The sequence below is a fragment of the Melospiza melodia genome, chromosome 3 (assembly GCF_035770615.1).
Source record: "Melospiza melodia melodia isolate bMelMel2 chromosome 3, bMelMel2.pri, whole genome shotgun sequence".
Taxonomy (NCBI): domain Eukaryota; kingdom Metazoa; phylum Chordata; class Aves; order Passeriformes; family Passerellidae; genus Melospiza; species Melospiza melodia.
Genome location: NC_086196.1, coordinates 66,795,653 through 66,816,997, shown reverse-complemented (window position 1 = coordinate 66,816,997; position 21,345 = coordinate 66,795,653). Strand labels below are relative to the sequence as shown.

Sequence of the window (21,345 nt, the reverse complement as noted above, 5' to 3'; positions counted from 1 at the left end):
AAAGCAGAAACCACTGGAGAAAGAAAGCCCCCTGAACTGAACTCTTTCCAACATTAGAAAAGTTTAATCAATTTTTTAACCAGTATTATTTCTGAAAGAGTTTTTAAATATTAATACATGCCCCCTGGAACTGAAGAAACACCTCTGTGAACACAAGAAAAAATAAGTATGCTGCCAAGGGAACAAAACAATAGGGAGAACTGAAGATACACAGGAAAAAAGCTCATGCTGAGAGCTTTTACATGAGTGAAAAGTTCACCTTGTGCCAGGGACATCACAACAGAAAAATTATAACTCTTGTCTAGAAGGCCACAGTGCCAGGCTACTGATCCTCATGCAGTCCATTCCCCTGTGTTCCTTTGCTCTGGCTTTCCTTGGCATTTCTGAAATCCAGCACCCAGTGCTACCGCAGCCCTCCTTCCACTGGGCAGGGCCAGCTGCTCCCTGCACAACAGAGAGTGATCTCAGTGGGGAAATGGCCTCTCCTTCAGTTCATAGGAAATTAATCTAAGACTGTATGATCTAGATGGATTGTCCCACCAGCTGTGGGTCCTATGGCGCTGATAATACTAAAACCTAAAGTATCATTTTGGAAATCTTGAGCTTTGGAGTGTTATTTCCCCTGCAGCTACTGGGGCAGCTATTACTGAACACATGCACAGGACGTGTACAGGAGGAAAAGGACAGCAGAGGTAGGGTTTATCCTGGTTCTGACATGATCATGCAGATGAGAAACCTTCCTGGAAATGACAAACTTGAGAATGGATGTCAGCTATCCAGTTCAGAGGCAAAGCATGACAGCCATAAGGAAAGATTATAAACAGTAAGTTATGAATTAAAAGAACTGTTTTGCAGTGGGAGAGGAGGAATGACGTGGGCTACACATTGTCAATGAAAGTGTTTTTCTGACTGAATTTAAATAGTACCTTTCACTGAAAATTATGGTCTGTTCTTAAAAACTTTTTTTCTTTTAAATTGCCTGAGTGCTTCAGTCATCCATAAATCATCTGATGTAACTGTGATTAAGACAAGTGGCAGCAATTAGTGAATATACTGCTTTGCCTATAATATAACCTGAACTTTTTATCAAGGAAACTGTCAGCTATTTAATATCTCAGTGAGTTACAGTCCACGCCCATTTCAGAGGCCAGATTGGCAACACTGTCTTTTTCTTGGAAACTTTTTTCTAAATACTGACTGACTTTTGCCTTTTGGGCAAATCTAATGTTTCCATAAGTCTCTCTTGGAAAAAAAAAATCAAAAAGTTAGAAGATTCAGGTGTATATATATGCATATACACAAATATATACACCTATAGCATAGTAATCCAATAGAGTTCATACCACTTGAAAATATAAACTTTCCCAGCTGTACTGTTCTTACTGCAATGATCTAGTATCCATTCTCCCCAGCAGTACTAAAAACTGTGGAAATGTGCAATATTTCTGCTCTATCAACATGTTATTAATGGCAAGGCCTCTTGTTACATGAAATGAATATATCTCTTCTTGTAGAAAAGCCTGGATTTGTATATTGCTACTGCATAATAGCTCACAACTGGGCATGAATTTTGTCTCTTTCTGGGTGAAAAATGTGTCTCAAGGAAGAAACAAAGGTTGTTCACCATTCTTTTTATCCTTTGTTACTAAATGTGCTTAAATATTTATTATTGTATCTTCCTCCTTTCTCCTTTTCCAGACTTGAGCATTTTGTTTAGATTTCTGCTTACTATGTCATATCTTCTCAATATGATTACACTAAAAACACTTCCTTTATTAATGCTCATATCACCTCTAGAAATTATGAAGCACCTAAGAGTGATTCTTTGCCCCAAGCACAACATTATTTCATAACATTACTCAATATGATCATTAAAACTGCAGATATACCTACGAAACTCAAATGAAAACACCTTAAGACTGGGAGGGTTTTTTTAAAATTAATTTAATTTCCCTTAAATTTTCTTTGCTGTAGGAGAAATACATCCTCCTTCCTTAGTCTGCCTCACCCTTTTTGATCATGCTTCAAACCTGATAGCATTTTGCCTGCAGGGGAAGGTAGAGTGGCTGAATCACTCTCAATCACTCTCAATTCTGTACAGGGATATTCCATTCAATTATGAATACTCATAGAATAAAGCATGCTGGCATTTCTGGAGCCAAGAAGGGGAGATGCACAGAGGTAGGAATTCACTGCTGCCATCAGTGGAAGCATTGCTGAAGCTGCTTGTCTTGACAGAAATTTCTACAGGGTAGTAGAACAAGTGGATGCTACCTTAAAAGAAGCACTAACATCCTCACTATTTTAGTGTGGTGAGAATTGCTCCTTCATCCCGGTATGTGTATCCTAGCAGAGTAAACAAAGAAGCATCTAGTAGTGGAAGAAGACAGGATCTGTAATTGGTTTGTATTGACTAACTAAAAAACCCACAAGTCTATTTTATTTCATGTACAGCAGTGAATGTAATTTAATTTGGATCCACCTTTGATATCAAACTCTGCCTAGACACAGGAACTCGGAGCTCCATGAGGGCTTTGATAACTGACAGCTTACTTACAGACCTCTAAAGTAGTAAGATACTTTCAGTTCTGCCTGCATCTAAAAATGGAATTTGGGATTGCTCAGCCACTTCTGGGATTAGGCTCTGGCTTGCTACATCCTGGCTTCTATTGCTTGTCATATGGCTAAGCATTAAATTAATTTGCAGAGCAAATCCAATTCTGATGTGGGAGTAGAGCCTGGGTGCTCTCCAGACTTCAGTGGTGACTGATCTATTTGGATACAGAAAAACACTTTTCTCCCTTTCTCATCATAAGGGTTTTTCAGCCATCAGAAGTCTACAAGACAAACAGATGAGGAAGGTAGAGAAAACTAGGTTGAGGGCTTTTGGTGTGGTTTGGTTTTTTTTTTACTTCCCTCTGCTCATTTACATGTCATCTGTGAGATCTGAATACTAGCCAAAACTCATACCAACAATCTTACACAGCAAAACTATTTCTGAAGACACAATCTCCTTCTGATGGAAAAGGATCATAATTCTTATTACATTTTAATAGGAGCTTTGTTTCTTATTAAAAGAGTCTTTGCCAGATAAATGTGGTTTTTTTTTAAATGTAAAGAAGCAAAAATGTTTCTCTTGCTTCGCTGTGATTCAGGTTCTGAGATTTATTTGAATATAAGCACCACAAAACAACCTATGGGAATGCTTACTGAGCCCCACTTTCCCCTTGTTTTCAGACATCCACTGTCCTTGTAAAATGCCAAGGACAAATTGATCTGAGAGGGGAGAGTTTCTCAAAAGCATGCTGACTGGATAGCAGCATACTCTAGAAGGGGTCAGGCTGCATTTAGGCAGATAATCTGTCAGAAACTGGAGCCAAGTCTTACTTGTGGTGTCTGTGGGAGAGGGAGAGAAAGAGAAATCAAAACTCAGATGAGATGTGGCAGATGTGACCTCAAACCTGTATCATGTTTCAAAGCATGAAGTTGCATCTCAGTCAGACCATGTGAATGTGCTAGAGGAAGCTGAAGAGATTCACCAAGGTGATCAAAGGAGGGGGAACTCCTTCTCTGAGAGTTCTCTTTAGGACTGCAGTATGAGGGCTTTGGTTTGTGGGACTGTGCCAACAATTAGGTAGCTCTATCCATAGGAAACAACCTAGATGCTGAGAGCAGAAATTTAGGGTAAAATACAGCACAGTGACAAGTGGGACTTCTAAATCCAAGTGGGGTTTGTGTCAATGCAAATGTGTTGCAGGTGGTAGATGAAAAGCTGATTTGAATTTCTCTGCAAGGAACTGCACTGTTTTACATAGACTCAACATCAGAATGTAAAGTGTTAAGAAATCAAAGTCAGCAAAATCAAGGTCAGTTGAAATTCACTGTGTGTAAATGGTGGACTGAGGTGGGTAAAGAGATAGCAGCCTAACTACTTTTGTAATCCTAGATTTAGCTGTTAGCATATTTCACTTTTCCCCAAAGCAGCCCACACATTGCAGTAAATAAATTCTGAATTCTTGTACTAGAGCTAGGATTTGTTATGATCGTGGGGTTTCTCTGTCATTAACTTTCTCCAAAATATATGGTCCTCTTGAGTTTTCACTTACTTCTTTGGAAGAAGGTTTGTTTTGTTTTTTTTTTTTTCTACCCTCAGGCTTTACAAGTAAGTAAAAATGCAGTAAATACACCATGAAGCCCGTAGGCCATGTTAACACTGAAACTCCTCTTGGATTTTTCATCATACCATAGAATTTGTGACAAGACAAAGATATGTTGAGGACTGTTCCCTAGTACCTGCTACCCCATAGCTCTGAAAGGTTGAGCACAAGAGGACATACCCTCAAGCTGTGCCAGGGGAGGCTTGAGTTGGACAGCAGAAAGAATTTCTTCATGGATAGAGTTGTCAGGCATTGAAATGGCTGCCCAGGGAGGTGGTGGAGTCATCATTCCTGGAGGTGTTCAGAAACAACTGTACATGATACTCAGTGCCATGGTCATCTAGACCATGGTGGTTTCAGGCAAAGGCTGGACTCGATGATCTTGGCAGTGTTTTCCAACCTTAGTGATTCTGTGATCATATCAGGCCTACCACAGAAACTTTCAGTGGCCTCAGCAAGTTCACTGCACAATAGTCCATGGAACACAAAACTGTCTTGACAAACGAGGCACATCAGAATAATGATTCTTTTGAAACCCTCAGAACTCATTACATAGCACAAACACTTCCTAGAAAGTTCTGTCAATATTAGATATATAGGTCCATCCTCACAGCACTTTTTTTCCATGTTCCAACAGAAGATGCATTTCCCAAAGCATTTCATTTTGAATGAGTCTGATTAAGAGGCAGAGAATGTCTGAGTAGATGGATACTGACTCTACCTCTGTTCTGATGGAGAAGGGAGCAAAAGAGAACTTAAAAATAAGAATGAATATTGCTTCCTGGTAAATTCCAGCTGAAGACTGTGAATGGTTTAACTCTTCTAAGTTACAGCTTCATATTTCTCTTTAAAAAACCTGTCCCATGTAACACAGTCTCAGGTATGAGAGACTTTTTGTGCAGAATGGTGGTAATGAAGTAGTGCACAGAAGTTTAAGAAGGCAGTGAAGAGCTATAGAAAAAACTAAGAGGGAACAAACTATAAGGGTTATTTAGGAAATGCCTGCTTGTTGAGAGGAGGAAAGAAATTGTGCTAGACTAGCTGTCATTTTAGCCTAAATGAGTTCAGGAGACAATTCTAAAAGGCTTTGAAGAGACTTCAAATCAAGCCTCTGGGTTTTTTTCCTCCTAATTAGCCAGTCAGACCTAATCTTCCTGATACACCTGCACGTTAATGGCACCAGCAGAGAGCAGCTCGGGAGCAGGAGGATGCTCCTCAGCCCTTATCTCTGCATGCCAACCCTTTGCTGCTGTGAACTGCAGGCTTTCAAGCACAAGTTCTGCCACAGGACACTCCATAAACTGTGTGATAACAGGCATGAGATAGTGAGTGGACAGATATAAACAATCCTAAATTTAACTTTCTCTCCAAACCAACCCTTCTTTGCTATGGGAATACTAACAGCAGAACAGCATTAGCTAAATTTGCCTGAAGGATTTGTGGGTTTTCACATTCGTGATTTGGCCTGCTGACAGTATGTCTATACAGTCTGCCTTCAAATTATCACCCAGAACTATAAATTACCCTTTTTCTGACAAAATAATAAGCTGAACATGGCTTTGAATGTTTTTTTTTTTATTTTAATCCCAAATCTAATTTAGGAATATGCCCTTTTGCTAAGATACTCTCTACCTCACAATTCTTCTCTAATGAGAAACATGGTTCTAAGTTAGATCATGGGAAGATGTAAATGTGTCTGACAAAAAGCTATGGTAAAATGCAATGAATAACTTTTATAAAACTGAAGAAAATTGGCCCATATGTTAAACTGGTACATAACTGATAATGCTTCCGATCTGTGCATTGCCAAGTTTCCGATGTTATAGGGTTGTTATGTTTCTATTTCTGGTTTCTGAATAACTGTGGGAAGCTTACTGTGTAAATGAGCATGTACTGATACCTAAAAAACCTTGTTTCCACTTGAGTTAACAACAACATCAGTATGCAAATTAAAAATTATGCCTCTACAGATATGGCTAATTCTTTATATTGTTGAGAAGTCATATAAAGACTTTATAAAAGGGTAGGCCATGTTATTTACAAATACAGGAACATCTTGCAGCATGAAAAAAACCAATAAGTTAAATTAGCCTAACTTTGGTTTTAGAGGAATCCCAAGCATGATGGACTGGTCCCAGATGTTGCCAGAGCTCTCCCTGCACAGCCCACGAGAAGGGACACAGTGTCGGTAACCTGGCACATGATGGATGTGCCTGTGCCCACAGCCACAGGTGGGCTGAGAGATGGCAGTGACATTCCAGCACAGGTGGGAGTCACCCAGGGAAAACTCAGCACCTGCTCTTCCAGAGCTGTGTGTCTGCAAGGACTACACTCACCTGCACAGCACTGTTAGAACAGGAAATCAGTGAAGGCTCTTGTGAAATGCTGGGGTGGGTTTGGGGAGAAATGATTCAATGATAAATAAATGAATTTTTCTTTCTTTTCAGAAGGATTTATAGGAACTTGACCCACTTCTGCCTTAAACTATGTAGATGCTTAGGCTTGAGTTTCCAAAGATACTTAAAATTAGGTTGCCAAATGTCATTGGAATGACATGAAGTTAAATTATTCTGCTGGGAAGCAAGGAAAATTGTCTCTATTCTGATACCCTTACTTCCAGGCCTCTAGTAATCACTTTCCCTTAGGATTCTTTAAGAGCCAGTGGTGGTGAAGTCCCCAGACAGAGCAAACAATTCCAAGAAAAAGGCAGTAAACAAAGAAGGTGAAAATTGTTACAAATTTGTTAGATTTCTACTTTTTCTTCCTCCATGCTGCATTTGGTGCAATGGCTACTCACAACTCAAAGTTGGAATGACTTTAAGCCACCAGTGGAATGGCTTTGAGCACAGGAGAATGATGTGAAAAATATTTAAAGACCCTATTCTTTACAAACTCAAATGAAAGCTGAAAAGCTGATGATTCTTACAAAGTCCACAAAAAGAGAAATTTCTAGTGAATTAAAATATTTTTGATTTTTGAATACCAAAGTCACTTTTCAAATACAGACCAATCTTCTGCAATAAAATAGTGTTTTAAAAATATCATTACCTTCCTAAAATTCTGTTCCAAAATGTTGAAATGAGACACTTGGATGTGTAAAAACACTTTCTCTAGTTCCCTGTTGGAAATTAATTACAGCAAAACAGATCTGAACTCATGTGCTTGTTTCAAACAAAATGCAGAGATGATGTATGTATGGTTCTGGTGAATGATTCTGTTTAAACCTATGAGTAGATCTAATAAATACATCACTGAGCCTGGCATAGCTAATCTATAGCTTCAAAAGTAGCTGCCTTTAATCATTATAGATAAATTAAATCTGAATAATGTAAACAGCCTATAGGTTACCTCTTCTCCTTCTTCAATATGATAATCCTTCCTTTCATTTGGCCCTCCAACAAACATCACATTTAATTGATAGCGATGCCTAGAAGAGAAAGTGACATTTTGAAGCTACTTCTGTTCATGATGTTATTTATTTCATTTATTATTTTTAATTCTTTTTAGGACAGTGAGTCAATGAAACAATGTTGAGTGGAAAGCAACAGCCAGTACAAGAACTCATAGACCTTGGATGCACCTCTCTGCTCTGGCACTGTCCTGTTGGGTGACCTGAGGCCAACTACCTCCCTCCTGGAGTTTCAATGCCTCCAGCTATGAAAAGGGGACAACAATAGCTGCCAGCTTGAAAAGAGCTTTGAATTGAAAAGATAAAGAATGTTACCTAAGAGACAGGAACTAGAATAGAGGTTTTTCAACCTGAGCTGATTATGTAAAGGTAAAACTCTTAAAAGTTAATAAAGGTAAAAACATACTTCCCCCCAACCCCCCGCCCCATTGGTAGAATTACCAGTAGTACTGATGGTAAGAATTGCCAGCTAATTTCTGTTCTGCTTATACTGGTTTTGCTAAACTGGAATAACATTACAATGGTTTCACTGTGGTTGTGGCTATTTCAGAAAAGGAGATTCCAAGTAATTTCTTAACTCTGCCCCTCTTAAGAGCCCCAGTCAGCATTCCTCTCAGCTATCACAAGGAATGGAAATCACCTCAATTACCTATCAGTCCATTCACACTAATATAGAGGTAAGGTAGCAGGTTTTCCTTTGCTAAACAAGCCCCTCAAAATCAGGCCTGTTAGCTGTGAATCAAAATTTGTTTGTCTGCTGTTGGACAAGTGAACTGAGGTGTATTAACCTCTGCTTTGCAATGAAGAGGCTCTGGGCAGCAACAGGGAACCAGCAGGGCCACAATCCCCTGAAACACAGCGAACAATAACAACGTGTCCCTGGGTCAGCACCTTGTAAGGCTTTATTGGAGAGAGGCTGTTCTGAGCGGCGGCACACCCATATTCAATCTGCTGGCCTTATCACTTTTTCTGTGAAGAATGTTTAAATGATAATGACCAACACAGTGGGGACTAGTAAAGCAGTTAACAAGTAACAGTGACAAATTAGTTGGTCAAATAAAACTAAAGAATTAGAATTGACTGTTTTCTCCATAGGAAGCTGTATATTTGACAGCACTGGGCTTCATATCTGTATCATAAAATAAGGAACTGAAATCCAAATTGTTTGTTCCACGCAGATTTAATATTCCTTTTCAATAGCACACTGAAATGCTTCTGCATTAATGAACACTTCTACTAAAGAAGGGCAGGATGACTGAAACAGCAGCAATACAGATAATAATTAATGAAATAAATGAAAACTAACTCTGAAGAATAAAACAAGAGAAATGTAATCTGTGTGTATCTTGTAGTCTGCTGTTAAGATGGGTTAGTTTTTTTTTTATAAACATTCAGTTTTGTTGTTAGTTCACTAAGTAAAAGTGAAAATACTGCTAATTACTGCTTGACTTCTTAATTTGGCAAATTTATGATTAATTTTCCCATAGATTTACCTGGACTATGGGTTAATCATTCAATGATTAACAAATGTATACTGACACCATTAAAAGATTCCAGCTATGAAATATGAGCAGGAACTCAATGTGCCCACCTTGTTAAATAAAGTTATCTGGTTAATATAGTTGCTTTAAATATTGTTATATTTAGCAATTATTTATTGTTATGAAATATAACAAAGAAAGGTTTCAGTTAAGACTGCTAAAATGCAGGTAAGAGTATTGTAAAGGTTTCAGGGATGTGAAAATTACTTGACTGTACTGTTGTTAGAATAAGGACCTAATTAACGGAGTATTATGTTTTCCATACTCTAACATTTCTGTTCTCATTCCCATAAAGAAAATGGTACCAGCAGGTAACCCTTTAAAAACATGGTAAGACTACAAAGAATCAGATGGTCAATGACCATACTTAGTAGTCCTTTTGAAAAGTAAGCATCAATAATCTGAACTCAGAAGAGCTTTAGAAGTACCTGTGAAAATCAGCAGTGTCAAGGGGTTTGATTTTGCACTAATTGCTCATTGTTGAGGTTAAAAAGCATTTAAACTTACAAGATAGTGTCATTAAAATACAATGTCAGAGCTGCAGTTTAATTAGATGTATAATTTTCTTTACTTTGCTAAAACTCTGAATAGGGAGTAGTTCAGGAATTGAGGTTGTATGCTGCAATCCCAAATAGGTATTTAAAAATTGTGATCCTCTCAAATGTATGGAATACAACGTTATAAAAGCCTGAAAGCTGTAATAGCTTGAGATACCAAAAGCCCTACTGATTTGCTGTGATTCCTAGTTTAAACTGTTAAGTCTTCTTCCTTGAAACAAAGTAAGTTACGTAAATTTTGAGGTGGTTGCCTTCCATGAGTTGCCGCAGTAGGGCAGTGAGAAGATTGCCTTATACATTTCTACTCAGTACATGAAGGATCAAGCCTTTGAAAAAAGTTGAAAATCTATTAGCTGCTTCTTAAAAAATCACTTAAAACCTTTTGGAAAATCCTGAAAGCATTTAGGTAGCACCAGATGCAGATGGTGGTAGACTCAGAACCCATGCAGTACATGGTTTTATTCTCCTTCTACACAGGCTAAAGCCATGTTGGAAAAATGGATTTTGTTTTAAACTGTGCAATTTTTATCACAAGAAATGTTTCTCGTTTCACTGTAACTTCTTAAAATGTTTATGGGCAAAGGTCTATGATAGATGCCACATTCCAGATTTACAGAACTACTACTAAGCAATACAGAACAGCGTAGTAAGCACAAAGAAGATTCATTGTGCTGATAAGGAAAGAAATACATGAATATTCCATATAAATAAAATACTAAAATTTTCTCATTATCATTGGTAGGCTTCAGAAATGAATATACTTCATAAAATGCTTCCTAAAATCCATTTTGAAAATGAAAGAAATGGGAACACTTGCAGTGATTCAAGTTTCAGAATTTTTTCAGTTCTATGCACAGCTGTAGAACTACACAGACATGGCAGTAATTATGCACTCTTTACCTTTTCTTTTTTCTTGTAACCACTGCTTTGAAAAGTAACCCTTGCCCCTGTGAATGGAAATTAATGTCACTGATACATTACTGCCCATTCAGCTTTTCATTAGAGATAGCACTTAAGGGAAGGGCAAGAGGCTTTTTTTTTTTAATGACTAAAATTGTAAAGGAAGTTTTTTTTAATTAAAGTTATAGAAGGAAAATGCTTTTTCGTTTCTTTATAAAACCTGGGTCTATGTCACTCCTTAAAGAGAATACTTCTTAGTGAAAGCTTTCTGCATACAGAGTTTTAGACAAAGTATATTCCCCTCAGCTTCACTGACAAAGAAATCCTCGTTAATATTTTGAGACACATTGGATAATTTACATTGGAATTTGTTCACAAGCTTTGACACAGAGCATATGCATGGTGCACATACAACTGCATAATGCCCACACTTTTTTCCTTATACTGGCTGTCTCATTAAGAATACTGTAAATAAATGGCTGTAAACCACCCCTTCAGGCTCCCTACCCTCCTGCCTTGACAGATCTGGAAATGCCCTGGAAATCTGATCCTCTGGTACCTCTGCCCTCCCTTTTCCCTTGTTTTCCAGCAATATAGCCTTCTGATTTTGATTGCTCCTGCAGCTTTGGCTCCTCTGTGATGTTGGAATGATTCTCAGCAGCTTTAGCTACTTCAGGTTGTAATTTGGTTTTGGATGTGATGCCATCTCCTCCAATTTCTAGGAATTTGTTGTCACAGGGCCTGACACAAATTCTTTTAACTCAGTCTCCCTGCCTACAAGTGACTTTGAGTTGAGACAAGTATCTTGTATTCAAGTTGATCTTTACAGATTCTACTGAGTTATTGCAAATCAGATTTCACTCACTTTCTGTTCTTTGGAACAGCACTCTGGCTGCAGCCTGAGAGGAATTATGGTTCCTCATTAATCTTTACCATGTATGCATTGTTGCAGCTTCCTCATATAGCTAGGAATATTTGTATATATAATAACTTGTTTTTTAAAAAAAATCTTCATTTACTTACATAAGCTTATTGCAAACAGGTGGCAAAAAGGCAGCTTTGTTTTCTTCTATCCATTTTCTTACATTCACAAGAAGCTCCATGGCCCACCAGCTATGAAACTTTTGCCCGAGATATCAGAATTTGCAGAGTGCTTTTTCCGTGAGCAGTCTGCCTGTGATTCCAGCCCCAGTGCTCAGGGGATTGGCTGCTAGGAGAGGTGTCTTCAGGCTTCAGTGTCAAAAGGGACAGGTCCATCAGCCAAAGGTTACTTCATAGAGAGCACTAATGCTCCAGCAGCTTGGCTAATAATTGACTAGTGTTTTTAAAATATATATTTTTACTGGAGACTGGGTTTTGTCTACAGGGGGTTTCTTAATTCTCTTTATTGCATCAACTGGAGTGTGAACATTACAAAAATAGCCTTATAACACAGTCAGAAAAAGTCAGTGAGGCTGGGGCATTCACTCCTTTGAAGTCTTATACAGAAACCTCCCTTCAACATTCTACAGCTAAATCTTTGTGGTATGTGTATTTATTTGAAAATACTGGGATCGTCTTTTGTCAAGTAGCCAAAACACAGATGTCTCCTGCATTTTTAAGACCAAGAGTAGCTGTCCATAAATGCTCATCTTAATCTGATCCACTCTGCCAATGTTATAGCAGGGCTTGTGGAGAGCTGACCCTGATTCTGTGATGCCCTTTGGGAAAGTGCATCAAATTGTCAGGCTGTCATGGTTTGACACTGGCACAATGCTGTGCCCCTATGAAAATCCATCCTCGCTGGTGTCTGCTGTGAGCTGTGACTAGGAATAGAGCAAAGCAGGCTCCAACTTAAGAATAAAGAAGAAAAAACTTTATTAACTTACAACTATATGTAAAAAGAAAGACACAGAAAGAATTAAAACCTTCCAAAAAGATTCCTCCTCCCCCCACCAAATTTCCAATACATCCATCCCTCAGATCACCAGCTCTCATCCATCACCATCCTTCAGATATCAATTCTCAGTTCATCAAGGAGTGAGGAGTCCCTCTTGTGCCATAGACTTCCCCTGGAAACACAGTTGAGACCTCGTGTGTTTCCTGTCACACGTGGCACCGCCTGGAGATCATTGCCATTGTGACCTCTTCCTTCCATGTCCAGTGCTCTCACCACTGAACATGGACCAGAGCTGCTTCTAGGGTTCTCCTTTTTAAGGGTGCTTTGCCCAGTTCTAAAAAGTGCACAGTCTCTCACTTTTGGGACACCTGTCCCCCCCAGATTTCATCCCCTGCGGCCGAGGGGTCTCAAGAACAGAGATCTTCTCCTCCACTGAAGATCGAGGGCACCACCACCCTCCTCATCTGTCATCTCTGTTCACACACTCCTTCACATGACATCACTGCACTCTCTTGGCTCCGAGCCATTGCCTCCCCCTAAATGCAGGCTCTGTGTCACAGGAAAAATGGTTCTGTCCACGGCTATACAAGAAAAGTCCAGCCAAAGGCCAGTCCGTCACCTCCTCCCACCTAAGAGTCTTCTCTACATCTCTCGTGGCCCATTTCCTCTTATCTCATTTCTATCTCTCTTCTCATTCAACGGGATCAGCATCTGTAAGTTTTCCATCATTTAAGAAAATCCATAAGGTTTCCATTATCCATCGGGCTCTGCCTGTCCAGAACTCCCACGCTGCCCTGCTGGGCACCTTCTCACCCCACTCCCTCTCGCCGGCCATGCTATCAAATTCAAGGTGGCACAAGCACCAGCACCAGCTCTCTCTCTCTCTCTCTCTCTCTCTCTCTCCTGGAGGGGGAGTGGCTGCCCGATGTCTCTTTGTGCTCCTCCACCCTTCCATCCTCAGGGCCCAGGCCTACCTCACCCGGCTGCACCAGAACCCAAGAGAGGCTTTTCCTGGGAGTGCTCTGCTTTTAACCCCCTGTGTTCTCAGAGGCACATCCATGTCCTCAGCGGCCACACCAGGTGCCAATATTCAAATCTGAGCACCTATTGGTTTGACCACAGCATCCCAAAAAACTCACTTCCTCTCAAACCAGGACACTGGCAAAAAAGAAACTGAGAAGAAACAGACTTTCCAGATCTTTATTAGTCTCTATTCCCTCACAAGTTGCTGTTCAAGATGTACACAGTTGCTAGAGAACTGCTTGCTCTGTTCCCTGCCACCCCCAATTTTTTAAATAAATAAATCTATAAACAGACTCCAAACACAGGAGATGGGTAAACAAAAAAATCCCAAGACATTACAATATCTTAGCACTTTGCTCTTGACGTATCTCAGTCTTCCACTTTTATCTACACTGTGCTTAGTGGATGTGTATGGATATAAGGTGATAAAATGATCTGGTTAAAAGCGAGTGGCACATTCTCCATGGCTTGCACTATGAGCAGCGCAGCTACAGGCCCAAAAACTCAGCATGATGAGCAGTACAAAACTGGGAGTTCTTTAACTCGTACTGTTGTAATCTTCCACCAGAAGAAAGAAACAGAGTGTGACTTTGAACTAATAGTGTGCTTTTATCAAGTATTTGTAAGAGTGACTCTGTTTTACCTTTGTCTCTATCACTCTTTGCAGTTTAGTTTAAACTCATTATGTAATTTATGGAACAGGAAAAAATCTGTTCATTTTGAGATAAAAAAATCCCCATGTGGATTACAGTTCCACTGTATTGATACAATCACAATGAGACTAGCCATAATTTCCTCTGAAATAAGCCCAAAGTAGTTATTATTTCATTCTACTGCAAAACACCACCACCACATCACTTATGTAGCACATGAAATTTCTAGCAGTTTCTGGCTGTGGTGAGACACGACCACACAGCAAACACATAAGGCCTGGTTTTTAACTTAGAGACAGGTACATTTTGGTACTTTTTGTTCTGCAGGCTGCTGGCGGTTCTGTTCTTAGCTGTGAAGGAAAGAGAGCTTTTATTTAAAATGCACTTTCACTTAAGGGATTATGACCCAGACTGGAAGGACTGGAGAAGTGCAGACACTAGTTAATGACCGTGGTTTTGTAAAGGTCTGCCCCATCATTAGTATCTTGTATTGCAGAGCAGGACTCCATTTGTTGGACATGAAAGCCAAGAGAATCTCCAGAGTCACAGCAGGAAAAAAAACAGATCCTGGCATTGATTGAGGCAATCCCTGTTCATCATGGTATTAAAGTACCAGTTTTAACTGCAGGGCTCTTGTCCACAGCCACTGCTCTAATCCCTAGTCTCTGCTTTTCCCCACCAGGCAGAATACAAGGTACTATTACCTGCAGAGAAAACTTTCTCAGTTGCAGACTCATAAATCCATTTTGTGGCTGTTATGAGGTACGAAAACCTGACAGTTAAACCTACTCAGGGAGGAAACAAAGTTCACTTAAAAAATTCACCATTAGTATAAGGCTGAGGCTATTTTCACAGGGTAGATTTTCTGAAACCTTCTGAAAATCAGTAGGTTTTGAAAAATGAAATTAATTGCCACTTCATGCATATAACAGTGGGGCTAAGAAATGCAGATAACTGCATGGCATGAAAGGCTATAAAACTATTTCTGTGAAGGGTATTGGAGAGGCACAGAAAAGAACCAGTGTTACAGTCTCTGTGGCATCCGTGTAAATATGTCCATCTCACACACCTCAGGAACTGATTGGGGCCTAGATTTTACTTGCTAGTCTGTTTCACAATGCTCTTCACATTCATCAAAGCCTGTTCCAGCACCTGGAGTTTCTGTTCTCCTTTCCTTTTATGCAAAGGTAAGGACTTGATGGGTAACCTTTTGTTGCCAGAGAAGTGCAAGAGTACTGAAGCACAAAACTGCTACATGACAATAACTCATTTATTGCATTGAGGGTACAGGAAAAAAGGGTTACTGGAAAAAGTTGCATTTTGGACAACACTCTCATTTTCTACCTTCCTCAATCACCAAACCCATTGAAGATTTAAATTAAATATTGACACTGGGCTATATACTTTTTAAACTACATTCTCCATACTACGTTTTTTTTTTTCCCCCACAGCAATCTTTGTGAGATATAGACTGTTTTGTTACCATAATGATGTTAAGGGTAATGAAGGCTGCTGCTGTTTTCTGGTATGCCATAGGTATACCTAAATGATGAAAAATTTCTCTCCAGAAATGAACTGTCAGTTCTCTTTTCCAAGCCGGACACCTTCATCAAGGATCACATACAGCATTTGCAGGCTGCTTCACCTGTCAATGGTGATTACCACTGAAATGTATTTTAGGTAATGCCCACAGTAATAACATTAATAGGAGACAAGCTTCCTCGGCAAGTGAGGAGAACATTCTCTCTGTTCAAAAAGGGTTGGGTCATTTACCATGGGGATCATGGGGGAAGAGAGGTAGTGGAGTCACACTTGGGTTTAAATTTCTGCTGATGATGATTATGTTTACCATCTTTTTGCCACATAAGGTAGGACAGATCTGACTGCAGAATAAATCCATGTTGGAGGTATACTTTAACAATGCACACTTGGTGTTGAACAATTGTTTTGAGAGTGCCAGGCACCCCTCGCGTCACACACAGCGGCGATACTGCAGATATCAACATTTAGTTCCCCGACAGTAACTGGTCACTTTTTGCTGCGGCCTGGTCCTGAGCACGACCGAGGGTGCATCACGGCCCCACGGCCAGCCATGAGCGAGAGCCTGAACTTCGCTGCCCCAGCGGCCCGAGCCTTTACCGAGGGTCGTCAGGAGGCTCAATCCCGCACGACTCGGGGCCGGGCTCCATCGGTCTCGTCCCCGGAAAACGGAACTGAGGACGCCTCCGGCCCGCGGCTGCCGGAGGGCGCTCAGGCCACGGCGCTGCCGCCCGTCACCGGCCACGGCCGCCCCGCCCCGCCCCGCCCGGCGGCGGAGGGGGCCGGGCTCTGCCGGCACCGCCACGGCCGCTGATGCCTGCCCAGCGTGGAGGCCGGGCCGGGAGGGCTTTGTCCGGGCCCCGCCGCCGCTCGCCTCTCGCCTCTCTCCCTTGCTCGCGGGCGCCGCCTTCCCCGAGCGGTGCGGCGTCCTCCAGCGCCGTCATGCCTTCCCCGCGCCGCTAACGGGGTAGCGCGGCCCGGGCACGGAGCCTGGGCGGCCTCGGGCCGCCGCTGAGCGCGGGGTGCGGGCGGGAGTGCGCTGCACTTCCTCCGCCGGGCCCGGCCGAGCCCTTGATAAACCGTTCGGGACGGTTTGGTGTCAGGGCTCCAGTGGCGCAATCGGTTAGCGCGCGGTACTTATACAGCAGTACAACGCCGAGCAATGCCGAGGTTGTGAGTTCGAGCCTCACCTGGAGCACACAGCTTTTTGGGAAGAAAAATGGGCTTTTTTTGGGACTTGGAGGCGCTCCGGACGGAGAAGGACAAAAGCGCGGGGAAAAATTATGCGGCCCTGGCGGCAGCGTGGGCCTCTGGAGAGGGCACAGCGCGCCTGGGGAAGTGGCTCTGCGGGGCGCGCCGGGAGCGCCGGTGCCTCAGTGCCACCTGTGTGTGTGTCTGTGCCTACAGGGACGTGTCCCCGCCTAAGGGAACAGGATTCATGGCACCCTGTCGCTGCACAGAAACATATTCCTGCTCAGAGCTGCTTGTGAGTGAGAAATTGCAGGAAATAAAGTTTGTTTTACACCATGTTGTTTCATACAGAGTGCAAAAAAATGCTCGACTGGTGTCATTGCTGCAGCTCAATGGTGATAACATAGCTGTTTTGTCTCCTTTGGTGGTGACAGTCTTTGTAACTGCTCATTGCCTGGGTAGTGGTTAACGAATGCACACACTGTAGCAGGAAGGAAAGTATTTCAAAAAATTTCTGATTTCACCACTCAAGAAAGGCAGCAGGGCCGTGGGAAAAGGGCAGCTCTGTAATGGAGGAGGCTACAGGACACTTCCTGGATGTTTAGGCAGGACGCCTCCTGGATGTTTAGGCCCAGATCTTGTGACCTCCCCTCTACATTAACATCTAGTCTGCTGTTTTCACAGTGCAATTTATACCAAAAAGTTCAAAGAGGCCCTCAAGATCATGTAGCCAGAGATAGCTTCTTCTATTGCCCATATCAGCCCTTTATCTGTACTGCAGGCATTATCTTCAAGAAGTGCCACTTTAAGGCTCTTAATTATTCTTTCTGTCTTTTAGTTACCACTTTGTCCCCTCTGAATTTTGCTTTAACTTCATGGCTTTCAATGATGGAGTGGTAATCCCTGAAGCAGGTGCCATAGTGGTATAAGGAAGTGTAAATGAATAAGAGACATTTGTAATGTATCAAAGGATGAATAAAATTAATCTTTTGCTTGCAGTGAGTTTCATGCTTTCTTCTTTGTGCCAGGATATCCGTGTCTCAGTGCTGAGGTCTGTACAGAGGAGTATTTGGACAAGTATTGGGAATACTAAAAAATAAAAGTGCTGTTTTTATGTAACTGGGGAAAAAGAACCCAAGCCACAAATCATTAGAAAGGGAGAGGGACTCCATTCCTTGGACAGAAACCTCTTAAGAAACTGTGTGGAGACAGCACTACTTCCTTTCTCTCTTCCATGGTGGGTTTCCAGGAACAGACAGCAGCTCCTGCACCCTCCTGCCAAGGAGGAACTGCTAGTTTGACATTTGGGGTCTTGCTCTGGCCTGCTGGGTGAGTGATTATACAATTTTTGCCACATTCAGGGTGTGTGAAGCAGATGAGGTTCGTTGCCTGCACAGCTGTTTTGCAACCTGCCTCCATGGTGCTGCCAGAGAGCAGCCAGGACATGCAGTGGGACTATAAAGTGCTGTGACCTTCTCCATAAGATCTCTTTCATCCCCGTAGTCTTTACCTCGGCTTTTACTGATTTTTAGCTTGATTCTGGAAAAAAAGTAAAAAAGAAACAATGGCTTCGTGAGGCGACTCTTGAGTTTCTGCCCCTCTTGATGGGTAGGCACCTGTGCCTGACACCTGAAGGGCAGCATGTTCCAAGATGAGCATTTCACACTGAAAATCATGCTAAATCAGGAAAATTTATGTGGATTGACTGGAAACCCCAGGAAAATGAGAATGTTGTTTATCTGATGGCTGTTTACAACATGAAGTGAATGGCTGCTAAAGCACGAGGCCTTCCATGGAGGCTGTGAGGTTGCTGGGCCCTGGTGCCTCTGGCTTTGGAGGGTCTCTTCCCGCCCAGCCCATGGCAGTGCCGCAGTGGGGCTGGCCTGGCTGGAATGGTGCCGTGCTGGGGTGAGCTCAGTGATTCCACCTCAGTCCCTTCCCCAGGGGCTGCTGTGGGAGCAGGTGAGCTGTGTGTCCCTGGGAAGGGAAGGGGGTCAGACCTGGGCAGGTTTTCTCCAGGGCTGTGAGGAGCTTCTTGTGTGATGCTGAGCTGCGCTCCAGCACGGCCATAGCAGCTCTCGTGAGGGGAAGTGAGGAGGGCCTTGTCCTGTTGCTTGCATTTGCAACTTTTTCCTCAAAATTAGGTACTTACAGGCTTACGAGAAGAAGCTAGTATTTATTACACTAACTTATTTTTTTATTAGACATTTTTGTCCTGATTTGTTGGGTAATGCTTTAATGCTACTTGGCAGCAGCGTACGTATAAAATAGTGTAGTAGTTACATATATCAGTTCATGCGGGCATGAAGACACCTTCTCACCATTATGGGAGAGTTCCCAAAGTCTGTGTGTTGGCACTAGCTTATTTTCTAAATCTTAAGTGTAGCCACATGATATATTTGGAAAACACCTGTGTGTGAGGGATGCAAAGTGCCAGCTGCACTGTGATCTAGGGAGAGAAAATCCCGCCTCTTCCCCAAACAGTAACAGGGTTCACCTGTGCCTCATTTTCTTTTTAAAAGCCAGGTGCCAGCACTTATGTTCCTTTTGTGAGCCACTGTTCATCACTGCCCTTGAGGTGGTAGCCAGGGGAGTCCTGGTTTTAGCCTGCTGTCACCTATCAAGGAACTGTTGTGGGCTCTGGATACTCCTGGAAGTGCGTTCGGGAAGAAAGACTTCGCCATGGTGAGTCTTCCATGTTGCCTGGCTTATCTAGGGGCCTGCCTTTTTAAACCTGTGTTTCTGTGTTTCATTGCCTGGTGTGGATGTCATGCCTGCAGGCCTGGATCTCCCAAACTCCTCTGGAATTCTTCTGGAATCCTTTTCAAAAGGTCCCTCTTCTTAAAATTTGTCTTGCTCTTTATTTAATGTTGAGTATGGACTATAAGTGCTCTACAGGCTTATTCTGGCTGCTCTGAGTTTCCACTGACTGCTTATAGGTGTAGGAAAGCTTGATGTGTGCTGCTTATTGATAAAAAGAGAATTTTTGAAGATGTATCTTGGAGGATTAATAATGAGCAGGTTAGGGAGCAGGGTTTGTATTTATCCCTGTATGATCTAGCTCAAACAGGGAGCCTCAGTGCAATGCCAGATGTAGGATTAAGAAAGAAAGGCTAATGCAGGGTAGACCTTCCTGGTGTTTATTTCTAAGAACGAGAACTCTTGTCTCTGGCATGTTGATACAGTTGTGATTGTGAGGTTCTGAAGTGTTTGCTTAAGTTACTTTGAATATAAAAATCTGGAATTTTCCATAATATTGAGGTTTGCATATTTTAACAAATACCTATAAAAGCCTATGGTAAGGACTTGGCCTACCTAATTGCTATGAAATCGAAGTAATGAATACTCGGAGTCTTTGCAAATAATAAAGAGCCAATATCTGCTCTTTATAGCTGTTCCCAATAGATGGCACTGTGGTCCCGCAGAGCGAAAAAGACGAACGCAAAACATTCCCAGACGTACTAAAAATAGAAACCACTTGCTGAATGCTCCGTTGTGCACTGCAGAAAACAATAGCCAGAATTTCAAAGGTTACTTAGAAAACAAAGTCCTCTGGAGGTATAGATGCGTTTTGGTTTTGTTTTGGGTTCCACCACCTCCTTTGTATGTATGATCTTGAGGAGCTTTCTGAAATTAAAGTCTATTGATCTGTTGTGTTTGGAGTAGTAGAGGCGAATGGTATCATGTTTTTTTTAAGTCTCTGTGAATCCAGTCCTGTGTCAAAGTTCCAGTGTAGCAGGCCTGACTTAGATTCTCTTAAATATTTTTTTTTTTTGGTGGCATTAGAGGTTTTCATGCAGGGCTGCCTGAAGTCCAGGTGGCTGCTTCCCACTGTGGAAAAGAGGCTGTGGAGGTGTATTTGGCTTAGCAGGGAGGAGAGAAATGAAGTGTAGATGCTTGCAAACTGTGTGGAAGAACTCTTAAACCAAATAGAAATACTCTGCTTTTGTGGAGAAAAGAAAAGGTAAAGGTGGTGAGAAAAAGAAAATAGAAACCTATGTGGAAGCCTCCTTGAGGAAGAGAAGGGCTGAGAGATTAGGGGGACAGTGGGGCTGGTGCAGGCTGATGGAAGGTGGAGGTGAGAAGAACTTGTAAGAGGAGTAGAACAGTAAGCTGACAAAGGGAAAGGCTTTATGCATTACTTTCTGGAACTGGTGAAGGGGACACTACAAGGAGGGAACTAAAAGAGAAAGGGTATGGGCACAAAGAAAGAGAAAATGGAGGAGTCAGATAGAAGAACATAGGTAAGGAAGTTCTTCAAAAGAATTTTTAAAAATCCTCCTGTCTGGCTCTAGCTGCATGAGTGTGCTGCCTAGGGCAGTGGAAAACAAGTGAGTAAGTGTTAGCTAGGCAAGCCAAGCTAAGATGGAGTTGCTGTAGAAAGCAAATAGGCCTGTCCGTTTTGCTTGAGCAAACAGAGAGCTCAAGAGGCAGGTTTTTCTTCTGTGTGTTTTGAGTGGTTACTTTAGTGTGGCAATATAAGAGACCCCTTGGTC

At 41.9% G+C, this 21,345-nt stretch overlaps 1 protein-coding gene and 1 non-coding gene across 2 annotated transcripts in view; one reads left to right on the top strand and one right to left on the bottom strand.

Moving 5' to 3' along the window:
- Positions 1-11,791, bottom strand: part of HAAO (3-hydroxyanthranilate 3,4-dioxygenase) — a 34,034-nt gene extending 22,243 nt beyond the window's left edge. Inside the window, exons 1-2 of the mRNA XM_063152090.1 lie at positions 11,588-11,791; positions 7,506-7,584 (exon numbers count right to left, since the gene is read on the bottom strand). Of these exons, the coding sequence (XP_063008160.1) occupies positions 7,506-7,584; positions 11,588-11,667 (159 nt within the window). The 5' untranslated portion in view covers positions 11,668-11,791. The remainder of the gene's footprint in view (positions 1-7,505; positions 7,585-11,587) is intronic.
- A 4,971-nt stretch (positions 11,792-16,762) lies between these two features.
- On the top strand, positions 16,763-16,856 carry TRNAI-UAU (transfer RNA isoleucine (anticodon UAU)). The gene is made up of 2 exons: positions 16,763-16,800; positions 16,821-16,856. It is a non-coding gene; the product is annotated as a tRNA-Ile (tRNA).
- Positions 16,857-21,345: the final 4,489 nt, after the last annotated feature.